The 14,284-nt window shown below is 31.0% G+C and overlaps 1 protein-coding gene and 1 long non-coding RNA gene across 15 annotated transcripts in view; one reads left to right on the top strand and one right to left on the bottom strand.

Annotated features, from left to right (window-relative positions):
• Positions 1–260: 260 nt before the first annotated feature.
• Positions 261–14,284, top strand: part of LOC143908473 (uncharacterized) — a 191,786-nt gene continuing 177,762 nt past the window's right edge. Inside the window, exons 1-2 of one of the 2 annotated variants that reach the window (XR_013260153.1) lie at positions 261–2,129; positions 2,396–2,587. This is a non-coding gene — a long non-coding RNA (uncharacterized LOC143908473). The remainder of the gene's footprint in view (positions 2,130–2,395; positions 2,588–14,284) is intronic. The other variant, XR_013260154.1, reaches the window with a different exon arrangement.
• LOC143908466 (uncharacterized) overlaps positions 5,547–14,284 on the bottom strand; it is a 177,572-nt gene continuing 168,834 nt past the window's right edge. For 12 of the 13 annotated variants that reach the window (XM_077426135.1, XM_077426136.1, XM_077426138.1 and 9 more), the window contains one exon: positions 5,547–8,456. In XM_077426135.1, coding sequence (XP_077282261.1) covers positions 8,410–8,456 — 47 coding nt within the window. In that variant the 3' untranslated portion in view covers positions 5,547–8,409. Of the gene's footprint in view, positions 13,653–14,284 lie in introns of all 13 variants that reach the window. The other variant, XM_077426133.1, reaches the window with a different exon arrangement.

Below are 14,284 nucleotides of genomic sequence, written 5' to 3'. Positions count from 1 at the left end.
CAGTCAAATTAGACATTTGAGCTCGGAAGTGAAGCGGTATCAATGAAACCTTTTTAGGGTTGTTGGGGGGATGTAGAAGAGCTTATTTCTGAGTTGTCGGGCTAATCGGACCGATGGGTTTTTAAGGGGGGAAGGGGGAATGAAAAATTTCGTTTTTTCGCAATAACTCGGCGAATTTTGACCGTACATGATTTAATAACCCCTCATTTTGTAGCTCTTTTAAAACTCTACAATTCATTTCCTGAAGACCTTAACTTAAAATCAATATTTGTCGAGTTCTAGCGAGTCCCGAGCGCACTCGACTCGACGGCGCGTCGCATGGCCGATCGTCATCGCGGCGGCGCGCGCGTTAAAAGCGCGACTTTCAAAGGCTTTCCCTGGGCTCAATTTTTAACGAATTTGAACGACTGAACTCTCGTTTTGTAGGTCTCTTTAAGCCCTACAACTTTGTCAGTGGCGGCACATTTCTATCTATTAATGGAAACGAGATAAACGCAAAAAACCGCGACAAAATACATTTTTTCCCACTTTCACCGGCTAGAACTCGACAAATATTGATTTTAAGTTAGGGTCTTCAGGAAATGAATTGTAGGGCTTTAAAAGAGCTACAAAATGAAAGGTTGGTAAATCATGTACGGTCAAAATTCGCCGAGTTATTGCAAAAAAACCGAAATTTTTTATTCCCCCTCCCCTCCTTAAAAACCCATCGGTCCGATTAGCCCGACAACTCAGAAATAAGCTCTTCTACATCTCCCCAACAACCCTAAAAAGGTTTCATTGATACCGCTTCACTTCCGAGCAAAAGCCTTTTTTTTTGTCTAATTTGACTGGACTAGACTTCCGCCATGGAGCAACCTATTCCGCGTGTTGCCCAGTATCCCGCTTCGCCAAATTATTTAAATGGGCTGAAAAAATTTGTATAATTACTTAAAAGTATCATAAATATAATCCACAAATATTGAATAATTTATTTTGTTTACTTTCTCTACAAAAAAATTCACGAAAATCACCTATTTTTTGGACCTACTGACTCAGAAAGGAAAAAATCGGTATTAAAAAATTAACCTCACTACCGTCATTCCCGGAAAATTCTACCCCTATTTCAATTCTTTAAAATTCGGTCTATTAATGAATGAGTAGTTCACGGTCAGACAGACAGACAGACATACAGACAGACGTCAGGTTCTTATAATAATTCCATTTCAAGAAAATCGGTTATTAAAAACCACGAAATCAAGAGACACGGTAGTGTCTTGCGCCAAGTACACGCGGAGCGAGACCGACCGTGACTCATTTACGCGACGCGATGGGTTGCGAGTACCCGAGATGTTGAGATCTCGATAACGAGTGAACGGATCAAGTTCTAAGTAGGCTTGATCGATAGCTTGGGGTCCAATTAGGGGGGGGTTTCTCTCATAATATTCCGCTACGTGCCCTACGAGCGGAGATATTGCGACGCAAAGTCCAAATGCGAAAATTTATTTTTAAGATACGTCGTCTACGTCGACCGCTTTTCTTTATAACATACATGTAACAAACAGAGAACGTCACTTTCACTTTTTCGACACTGGCGGCTAGCGGCGTTAGTGTCGCAGTGCAGTGCAGTGCAGACAGTGCGTTCGTTTAGAGCGCTATCCTGTCAGTCAGTTCATCATCTGATCAGTTAACCTATCTCGATCGATCGAGAGACACGGTAGTACGCGCGGAGCGAGACCGATCGTGTGACTCTTTATTACGCGTCGCGAGGTAAGGTGCGACAACGCGCGCATACGCGCGTACGCGAAACGGCAGTAACACCGTAATCGTGCCGGCGATATACTGAATTGAATTGCTTTGTGCTTATCTAAAGATTTCGTATCCCTACATTGAGTGCGTTCAGCCGATACTCCGCTAGCCTAGCAATCGTGAGTAGTCGCTCGTTTTCGCTCGTTTCCTCTCCTTTGACCCAATGGATTAAAAGGAGAGGAAACGACCGACTGCTCACGATTGCTAGGCTAGCGGAGTATCGGCTGAACGCACCCATCGTGTTACTATCGCTGCCGGAAAAGAAGGTTCTCTACGCTTGGCAGAAAGTGACGACTGACACGTTCGATCCCGACTTCGTTGATCGCAGAAGAGCTCAACTCGAGGTACGTTTCCGATTTGCAATTAAAAAATTTTGTGCGATGAATGTTGTACCCAATTATAACCTCAAATAAAGTTGTGCACGTTGCTGAAAGATATATATATATCTTGATATATAGGCTACGGTCAACGTGATACAAATGCTCTGGAGCGTTCTTCTTTTCCTTCTTTCTTCATTGAAAGAAAAGAGAAGAGGAATGCTTCGAAGCATTTGTAGTGTCACGTTGACCGTAGCCATAATATCATATTAATACATTATTTTATTTTTTAGGTCAAGGATTGCCATTTAAAGCTGGTACGTTTGATGGGGCTGTCAGTATTTCTGCGCTTGTGGTTGTGCTATGCAAGCAAAATTTTGCACAATCCTACAAAACGTTTATATCGTTTCTTATCAACGTTGTATGCATGTCTGTCAAGAAGCGCAAGAGCAGTGTTACAATTCTATCCAGAGAACGGTGAACAGGTTGTTGATATTATATATATCTTGATATATAGGCTACGGTGATGCAAATGCTCTGGAGGTTCTTCTTCTCCTTCTTTCTTTATTGAAAGAAAAGAGAAGAGGAATGCTTCGAAGCATTTGTAGTGTCACGTTGATCGTAGCCATAATATCATATTGATATATTATTTTATTTTTAGACGTAGCTGTTGATCCGTACAAAATTACCTTTAAAAAAAAAGGTAAAAAAGAGCGCCAAGTACACGCATAATAGTGTATATGTATTATGTTGTTACCCTGTTATGTTGTTACCTCGAAAAAAAAACAAAGTGGTAGTATTATACCTCCAAATAGCTTTATCCTGTACATATTGTTTATACAATGCGTAATATACTACAAAAAGGCGTGATATCCGCACAAAATTACCTTTTTTAAAAAAAGGTAAAAAAAAGGCGCCAAGTACACGTATAGTAGTGTATATGTTGTTACCTAAAAAAAAAAGAAATGGGTAGTATTATACCTCGAAAAAACCTAAGTAACAAGTTTTAGATCTTTATATCTCGAAAAATCTCGAAAAAATCTAAGCAGTAGTATCTTTATTTCCGAAAAATTATAACCCAAGTGATACACGTCACAAAATTATGTTACCTTATCAAAAAGAAGAGTCGCGCTTCAAGTAATCTATTACAATTACAAAAAAGAAATGATATCTCTTTAAATTAGAGCGCCAATTACAGAGAGAACATGTATATTGCCTCAAAAAATAATTGTTGCATTACTTTGAAAAATCTTTACATTGTGTCAATTAGAAAAGAATGTATAATAACAATTTTATAAGATTAAAAATTTTATTTAAATTTAACAAGGGAATACAAAATATTTAAATACAGAGTTATTTACATGTGTATTTTTTAATGGCCACAAAGAATTACAGAGGTAACAGTACAAAATAAAAATATTTTATTAAAATACATAAATTTTTCTTGTAAAAAAACTTGGCGCTGCTAGACCTTTTAAATAAATAAGGACAACAATAAATAAAAATAATTCAGAGAAGAATGCAATGGGAGTAATATTAAATGATTATCAGCGTGGATGTGGGAGTGAGTGATATGGGTGTGCGTGACTACGCGGACGGCGGATAATGCGGCTTATAATTAAGTATAGAATAAGTTTATTTATTTATTTAAAATTTCGAGGTTTAGCAGCGCCAAGTTTTTTTACAAGAAAAATTTATGTATTTTAATAAAATATTTTTATTTTGTACTGTTACCTCTGTAATTCTTTGTGGCCATTAAAAAATACACATGTAAATAACTCTGTATTTAAATATTTTGTATTCCCTTGTTAAATTTAAATAAAATTTTTAATCTTATAAAATTGTTATTATACATTCTTTTCTAATTGACACAATGTAAAGATTTTTCAAAGTAATGCAACAATTATTTTTTGAGGCAATATACATGTTCTCTCTGTAATTGGCGCTCTAATTTAAAGAGATATCATTTCTTTTTTGTAATTGTAATAGATTACTTGAAGCGCGACTCTTCTTTTTGATAAGGTAACATAATTTTGTGACGTGTATCACTTGGGTTATAATTTTTCGGAAATAAAGATACTACTGCTTAGATTTTTTCGAGATTTTTCGAGATATAAAGATCTAAAACTTGTTACTTAGGTTTTTTCGAGGTATAATATTAATAGTATATTACACTACAAGAGCCGAAAGTTGAATTTTCGGCCCTGCGCGTCATGATGCCCCGAGGCGAAGCCGAGGGCATCATGACGAGCAGGACCGAGATTTCAACTTCTGGCCCGCGTAGTGTATACGATTTTTCTTCATAGCCGGTCGAAAGTACGTTATTAATTTTACTTTTTTTAACTTTAAATGTTAATAAGCATGTTTTTGATGCCTGCCCCCGACATTTGCGGTACGAGCGAAGCGAGTGCTGCTGGTCGTGGGGGCAGGCATCAAATACATTCGAAGAGTCAAGTCTTGTCATATTTTGTAAAAATAAATTAATTCCATTCTATCAAAAATAGATTGTATCGATCAACAGACTTCATTGGCAACGTATTTGTTTTTATTATCAATCGCGCTTCTGCATCGAAATTTCGTATAACTTCTTCCTCGTCTACGGATTCATCAGATGACATATTGTTCATTTTTGCTAGATTATTGAATTGACTTTAATAATATTTTAATATTAAATTAACTGACGAGAGAGACAGAACAATATTGATGACTATTTTTAAGGTTAAAGGGCGTTAAGGTTTAAGGTTATAGAGGGCGCGCGTGTACTTCTCACAGGGAGTAAATGTTAAACTTTCGTCCCTGCTATTAGGGACGAAAGTACGTACTTTCGACCGAGGTATGAAGAAAATTTTATAAATTTTATAAATGGGACTTCTTAAGCTTTAAAATGAGATGTCATTTATTATTCTACGATTATTAGTTTCGAAGATATAAACGTTCAAAGTGTGACATGTTTTTGTTGCATCGTCGCGTTGCATCGTTACATCCGTGGATACCTCCCCTACCGCGGAGAAAGACGTAGTTCTACGTCAAAATCTAATAAACTTCTTTTTCTTTGATTTTTTATCTTATAACGCCAATTTTACTTAATAATGTATAATAATGCAAATTTCAATTTTTGATATATGTTATAATGTCATTAGAAATTTATTTATCAATTTTTTACTTAAAACTTTAATATTTAATGTCAAATCACGCAAATTTATTTTATTCATTACCATAAAAAGTTACTTAAAAGTCAAAAATTACCTATATTTACCATTCAAAATAATTATATAAATACAATTTATATACATATAAATATGTATGAAAAGTTTATTTTGTAATACAAATTTGTTTGTAATGTTCTGTAACAACGTTGACATTTTATATTTTCAATTATATTACAAAAATTTATTTATAAAAATAACTTAAAAATCACAATATGACGTTTTTGTTCAACGTCATTGAGACGTCACAAAAGAGACGTTTTAAATTAGGTTATTATTTGATCATCTTGACATCATTGAACCAGTAATCGCTAGTTTTTAATGTCATTTTGACATAGATACGCTACCTTGGAAGATACGAAAAGAATGCATTTTACAGGAGATGAATAATACGTTTATTTATAAGTTTTGATTAAAGTTTCATAACTTTTAAGCCATAATTTTTTTACAAAAAATTACAAATATTACAAAATAGTCATTCTTAACGCAATTAAATCTGAATTATTTCAGAAACATGCTGGTGAAATTTGGCTTATAACCAAATTGTTTTTAGTCTCAAAAAAATCTATAAGAAATACTTTGTTTGGCTCAAGATAACAAAAATTTTTTTTTGTAAACTTGTGTGATTAACGAATTACAGTGCGGTTCTTTTTTTTTATAAAATGTTACTTTTTTAATATAATAAAATTGAGTTGATTCCAAATCTGCTGTGTTCTTATACCAATCGATATAGTTGATAATTCAATACAAAAGATTTTTGTTTTACGATAAGTTCAATATAGATCTTGCTGTACTTTGTTAGTTCCTTAAACAATACAATATAAATACATATGTTTAAAAATTGCCTAAGGAAAAATATTCATGAAATTTTTATTTCTTAACTTTTGGTATCAAAAAACATCAATTAAATTGTAGTAGAATAAGGGGATGGTTAAGGTGGTCCTTTCGCGGACCCAGCTAGTCAAGTAACAATCCGTCATGAGGTAATTGAAAACAAACATTACACAGCATCCCAATAATTATAATAATATAACATGATTTTACACGCACGATTTAATCTTATTTAATTATTTACTAATTAAAAAAATATCACAATAGTAGTGCGGTTGGACTCGATTTAGGTTAGGTCAGGCATGACAGTACAAGTAAAGCAATATTCGCGTGGATCCACTACTTATTTAACCTCATATATCAGAGCAAAACATTCGGCAAGCCCTTATTTTCAAGGTATGTACGAAATCCGGAAACTTCAGGGAATATTTTAAGACATGAATAATGTATTCATCTGATCGCTAAGTACATGTATTATTCGTTGAAAACCTCGGCCGTGGCGATTTGGATCATTCTATCTTTCTCGTTCATTAGATGTAAACAAGGATAGAATGACAATGGCACGCTCCGCGAACGCACATTTAGAATGACTTATTTCTTGTAAAGTGTCGGTAACTTCACTTGATTTTTCGTACACATGTCCCTTATTACTGTATATTTAACATATATCAAATTTAGGTACTTATCTATTACTTGTTCTCATGAAAGGACCACCTTAAGAAGGAACAAGTGTATATTTTGAACAAGGTATAAGTGTAATAAATTTTTCAAAAAGTGGCTAATACGGTTATATACTTATAGAAGTATTGAAAATTCATATTTATAAGGATGGTCCAAATGAGACATAGACTTGGGTTGCTGCGTCGTGAATAGTGACGTCACTAGAGATGGAACATCTGCCTAAATATTAGGGGGGAACATTTGCCTATATATAACACTTTCAGCAACAGTATGGTATGTATTTTTACCTGTGTATATTCTGTTATACTTTACTCAAACAACTAGTTTATATTGTATTTGGACGACCCTTATTTTTCAGGCAAGCACTTAAGTTAATTATAGCTATCACAAAGAATTTTTTGTCTAGTCCCATTCGATTGGTCTGTCTGGTAAAAATAAGTATCTCTTAAGAAGTTGTTATTAAATAAATGTTATAATTAAACTTCTCGATTTTTACTTTGTTTTCATGGATTATTAATTGTATAACTTGTATATCTACATATTTTTTTTTATAAATTTTAAAGATTAGAAAATTTTATATTAATCTAGATATTAATATGCATATACGAGGTGTGACATTAAAGTTCGCGAACTTGTCATGGTACAATTGCTTTACATACCTCATTACTAATTATCACAGTCGGCCTCTTCAAAATAGTCTCATTGGGAAACTAAGTTCTAAAACTGCTTAGAAAGGTAGACAAGAAACTGACGTCAGTGTGTAGCTTCCTAAGGGAACTACTTTGAAGAGGACGACTGTGATAATCAGTAATAAGGTATGTAGCAATTGTACCGTGATGAATTCGCGAACTTTATTGAAAGGGCACGTATTGTAGAACTTTTCGGCATGGGTTTCAATTGAAAATATTCCGTTTTCACCTAGAAAATACAATAGAAATAACTAAACAATTCCGATCGGAATCCATTCTAAAAAGTTTCATAATATCATATTCAGATCTCATATAATGTTTCAGTGTCGCGCAATATTGCAAGTATCATTACTTATGTAAAAAACATAATTAATAATTTTAAAGATTGCAGTTACAAGAGTTTTTATAATATTTACTATTAAAAAAATGTGGCATTATCGAATAAGTCAGTACTGATTAAAAAAGTAAAATACATATAAAGCACTAACAGCTATTCGAATCGAGAGTTAAAAAAATCGAGGGGTCAGAGAGAAAACTACTAGCATTTACAAATATTCTTAAAAATAGATAATGTACGTATGTATCTATGATGTCGACATAGATATCAATGAATATTTTTGATTAATCGCAAAACTTACAATCGACATTCTCTATCTTTGCATTTCTGTGATTGAGTAATATTATTTATTTTATTTTTGAACAATCTGAAAAACAAAGATTAAGTAATATAGCAAGTAAACTATGAGATTATAACGACAAGTTCATTTTATTCTTTATGTTCCTTATTTCAAGTGTAAATAATATTGTTATCAAAACTTTACAGATAATAATTTTAATAACATACAAGTATTATTAATAATGGTATCTTTCGATCATAATTACGCAAAGGCCTCCTCTTCCTCAGTCGTTTTGCCCAATTTCGAGCGTTGTGACCCTTCTGCATATACCTGTCACACGCAAAGGCAGTTTAATAATATCTGCATTGAAAATATGTTTGCATCAATGTAACTTCTGTAGTTGTATTTTTTGATTTATTTTAATTCACGTACCATGAATCTATGCGTCGCAATTATGGATATTAAATAATAGTTAGAAATAGTTATAAATAATAGTTATGAACAATGTACTTTGCTAACTAATTAGAAGATGAGTCGCATATGGCGCGCATATAGCTTAATCTTAAAACGTTTATTTACTTTAACATCTTTATGATTATAACGACGATGATTATGCTGATGATTATGGTATTGTAAACGATAATAAAAGTAATAATTACAATTTTATTGTTGATTCTACTGTTATTAATTTTTATGTTATTACTATTTTATTATAATTATATAATAATAATAATAATTATTTATTATTTATTTGAAGTTTGTCCGTCAGATCTATCGTAAGATCCGTCTGAACTCATAAGAGGGGCATGTGAATAATAACCTCTGATAGAATTTTCACCGTAGTTATTCCTTACATATTGCTGTCTTAATGTTGTTGTTGTTGTTGTTGTTGTTGTTGTTGTTGTTGTTGTTGTTGTTGTTGTTGTTGTTGTTGTTGTCGTAGTTGTTATTATTATTATTATTGTTATTGTTATTGTTATTATTATTATTATTATTATTATTATTATTATTATTGTTATTATTATTATTGTTAGTGTTGCGCCCGCGCTGAGACACCCGTTGCACGAACGGAAGTCGAAGATCGTCCCTGACGACTAGCTGTTTATTGATATCGATTTACTACGATTTGTTGTTGGTTTGTTCTGAGTCTCCGGCTCCGAGCGGACGTGACAGCTCGATTCTGTGTTTCAATCCGTTTGCTCTAATAAACGAGTCTTTACTTTTCTTACATTGTGTCGTCTCATTGACCGCGAGTGCCGGTTATTGCGCGAGTGAGTGAGAGTGCGAGCGGTGCGACGCGAACGCGGAGTCGGCGAGCGCAACATTATTATATCATTTAACAAATTCGTATTTTACGCATTGTATGCTATTTTTCCACGGAATGTTTAAGTTTTTAATATAACTAATGTATAATACTAAAGAATTTCTTTTTTTAAATTAAGAATATTTATTCTATGGTTAAACTCCAATAGCTTTTGTTACTTTAAATTATTACGCTTAATTTGAAAAATGTAACAAAATTCTTTGATCAGCTTTTATATGTACATTTTATATATACATTTTCCATGTAAAATGTTTATAATTTATATAAATAAAAACCTTTAAATTTATTATTTAGTATAATAAATAACATCTACTGCAATTTGCTGTTTGGCTTGTATATATATGTATATATATATATATATATATATATATATATATATAAACGTTATTCTGCCGTAAATATTTCTCAAAAAATGGAAATCTTTCTCATCTATCAAACTTTTTGTTCAATTTATATTTTTCGTTTAATCTAGATCTAACAATAAGTAAATTTAGTCTAGATCTAGATAGTAGCGGGTGCCTTCTACCAGTCTTTATTTATTCTCCATTTCTTAAGTATTTTAATAATTAAAAAATTATATTAAACCCTGCATATATTAATATATAATTTTTCTCTTCCTCTTCTTTCTCTTTTTTTGTCTTTATTTTATAATAAATTATAAATGTAATTTTTGTTTAGCTATATAATTATACAGGTTTTGTTTTTCAGAATATCATACTTTAAATAATTCTCGTGTATATGGCACAAACAAATGTAATGCTTACTTTGGCTATTTTATTTCTTCCACGCTATTATATAAAGTGCGAGGAATATAATAGTTATAAATGTATCTTAATATGTGGGACATATTCGAAAAGTAGATTTAACACAAAAAAATGTAAAAATATAAGTAAGATTAAATAATAATTGGTTTGTTTATAGAAAAAATATTTTAAAAATCAGATTTAAGTCAATGATCCTAAGTGCAGTTGTTCGATAACATAGTTATATTCTTTGTGTACTTCTAGTACTTTTCAATTGAGCTTTTTGTGTACTTTAAACACTTTTTAGTTGAAATTAATTTCAAATTTTACAGGTTCTCTTCAAAAAATAACCAAAAAAAAATAAGCAAAATTGCAAGAGAGATTTACCTCTTTATAATATTTATTAAAAGTTTCTCGCTCTAATATAATTATTTTTAAATAGTTTTATCATTTAATGTTTAATACTTTCTATTCTAAATTCGGTACTGCAAACTTAAACAAATCACATTCTTTTTTTTTTAAATTAGAATTATTATATCAAATTTTATTATAATGGAAAAATATGCGTGGACAAATAGATCTATATCTTGGATTAAATTTAATTCTTTTTCTAATTTATATGAAACATTTCTAAAATCAGATGTTTAAAATATGACAAAAAGTTTTTTGTCATCCTTTATATCAAATCAATTAATTTCAGAAAACATAGAAACATTTAAAGGGATTAATTTGACTAAATGTAAAGTTCTCAATCAGTTGAGCAAATATATTATGGTGCGTCTCCACCTGAGAGTAAGAACTCTCGAGAGCAAAAAGAAAGAGAGAGAGAGAGAGAGAGAGAGAGAGAGAGAGAGAGAGAGAGAGAGAGAGATACTCTCGAGAGTCTCTTTCTCTTTCTCTCTTTTTGCTCTCGAGAGTTCTTACTCGCAGGTGGACACGCACCTTTAAAGCATATAAAGATCCAATACAATAATAGATGATGAGGAACTATGTAGCGTATATAACAAAATATAAAGATTGCCAAGCATCATACGTAGGCCAAACTCAGCACCAAACTCGGTTACAACAAGAGTGACTGAACATAAGAAAAATATTCTCAAAAACGCATCTGAATATTCAATTATTACAAACCATTTACGTAGCTTACGGAATATAACGCATATCGTTACAAAAAAGTTGAATACATTGCATAGGGATAAATGAAAAGAGAAAAAATAAGGATTTGAAAACAAGATATTGCAACAATAAGAATAATTAAAAAAGGAACATTTTTTAACAATCACATCTTTCACAGAAGACGTAATAAAAATTGAAAAGAGGGAACTAACAACAATGACCAGATAAAGACAATGAACTCATCAACTCAATGGTGTGCTCAGTCCGTCAATGGCCACCAATTGAAGAGGATCTCAGAAGAGATAAAAAATTTTAGAATTTATAACCAATTGTAGGAGTGTAATCATTTGTACTATAAAATTTTATTAGTTGCACGCACAACTGCATCTCAAACTCATACTGACCATCGATTTGTATCTACTGCAGTTATGTTAACGAGTTAAACAAATAAATTTGTTTAATTATGTAAGATTTTCACGTTTTTGTTAATCAAAGTCGTAATTTATTTGTAAACTGTGATGTGTAATCTGTAATGAACGGGATATTTTTAAAGAATAGGTATTCCTTTATATTCAATTACCCTTGCTCAAGTGATGCTTTACCTAGATCATGTATGACACATCGCAGGCTTTACATTTTATTATGTGTGTGTATATATATATTATATGATTCCTCAAGAGTCATGATGTGCTGGATTATTATACACATATCCTTCAATAAATCTTCTAAGCTTAAAGCATCTAACATTTATTTTGCATTATTAGATTTGTGCTTTTAAATGCAGCTTTTTAATGTTTTTTAACACGAATATCACAATTGAGATACATATAGATTACTCGATCATATATCTCTTCTAATTACAAGAAAATTTCACAATTTTGGTTCTTAAAAAGAAGATTGTAATTTATTCTAGATTTTCAACAATAGACCTAAGAAACGTTAAATATTGTAATAGTTACGTTATTTAGAAATAAAAAAAGGTAGATTGGAAGAAAGGAGAGCTTAACGAATATATAAAGAACCAAGTCCATCAGTTTTGTTCAGTTTTCTTTATCATTGTGTGTGATTAAAGAGAACTTTAGTAAAAGCCAAAATTAATTTCAACTGAAGAATATTTGAGATTTGAGAAGAATTTAATTGAAAAATATTAAAAATGCATATAATACAAAATGTATGTATTAATTATGTTAGCGTTACAAACATTTGCATTTCTAGACTCGTATTGGCTTTGAGATTTTTGATAGTAAGCTTACATAATAAACATATATTATGATTTATTCTGATTCATTATCAAATTATAATTTTCAATGTTCAACATGTTTATAAGTATTTTTATATTTCATGTACATGCTAATCATTTTGGGTATCTATAATATAAGTTATTATAATTAATTTTAGAATTTATAGTAAGAAAAACATTAGCTTGATACTTTATAGTTTCCTAATGTTTTTTTTTGTAATACTATTATTCAGTTTTCTAATAATTAGTATGTGTTTCTTTATATTTTTTAAATAATAATAGAAACTTTTTCAATCAATATCTGAAATTTATAAATGGATAAGCTACATATGCAGAATAAATGGATATCTTTATAAACATATAACTTCAACATAATCTTGAAAGCGAGATATAGTAGATTATATATTTATATAAATTATTTTTTTTTATTATTTTTTTATGTCAAATCTACAAAGGTATGTCCTATATATTAAGATGTGTATATATCTTCTCTCTTATTCTCTTTCTCTCTCTCTCTCTCTTTCTCTCTCTCTCTCTCTCTCTCTCTCTCTCTCTCTCTCTCTCTCTCTCTCTCTCTCTCTCTCTCTCTCTCGTCTCCTCTCCGTCTTTTTCCTTCTTTTTTTGCAAAATTATTTCATCTAACGTCTTAATATTCAATAATATATTTATAGACATAACATAAATTTTGCAACATTTCGATTAACAAAAATCGATTTTAATTAATCAAAATTCTCCAATTAATTTTGATTTGTCCAGCGCATGCAAGAACATCACAATATATGTGATATCACAATCATATCGATATTAACCAAATTCGCGTGATTAAAGTACATTGATTTAACGTTGTAATGATATTTAAAATTATTAAAAATATAATTACAATATACATTTGCTCACATTTAAAATTAATAAAAATAAAAATATCTTTAATATTGATAATTTTAAAAATCAGTAATCAATCATCGCTGATGTTACTGCTGATAATTCCAGGAAAAACTGTTGTTGTGACTCGACGTTAATTGCTGGTAGTATGGACGGTCCTTATTTTTCTACAGCATTCTAAAACCGCCACAGGCTAGATCTACGTGGTGCTGATGTTGATCCTATAGCAAACAATAAGAAATTTTATATAATTTAAGAACGACATGTAGTTGTTGTTATGATTTGTCACGAGTAGAATAAAACTTGTTAAAATCCTGTTGTTATTCTAACGAGAAAAAATAGATAAGAGAGATGCAATTTGTACTATGTGACATGTATTTAGAAAATATAATAATTATACGCAATGCAGTGAAAACAATTACGTAGTTTTATATTCTCAAATAATTTTTTGCTTATGATAGTTTAGTGCAGACCTAAAAAAACATGTTCAAAAAAAAAGTCTAATTTAATTTTATAATATTAAATTATGATTTATATTAGAAAATGATAAAGTAAAACAATAAAATAAATCATTAAATGAGATGCTACGTATAATCAGATATACAAAATACGACTATAAATTCTTTCTATGTTTAATTCCTTGTTGCTTATTCCTCTCATTGTGCATAAACCCTAAAGCTAGTTCTACAGTACGTTGCAAACGATGGCAACTGCTAGTTGAAAAGTGTTATTTCCACGTTGCGCTTGTCAATTGCGGTTGTCAAAAGAGAGTTGACAAACTTTTAATTTTTTTAGCGACAGTAACTGGCAATCGGCAATCAGAAATAACACTTTTCAACTAGTAGTTGCTATC

The sequence above is a fragment of the Temnothorax americanus genome, unplaced genomic scaffold, assembly GCF_048541705.1.
Source record: "Temnothorax americanus isolate GAGA-0224 unplaced genomic scaffold, ASM4854170v1 Scaffold96, whole genome shotgun sequence".
Classification (NCBI taxonomy): domain Eukaryota; kingdom Metazoa; phylum Arthropoda; class Insecta; order Hymenoptera; family Formicidae; genus Temnothorax; species Temnothorax americanus.
This window is presented reverse-complemented; position numbering and strand designations above follow the sequence as displayed.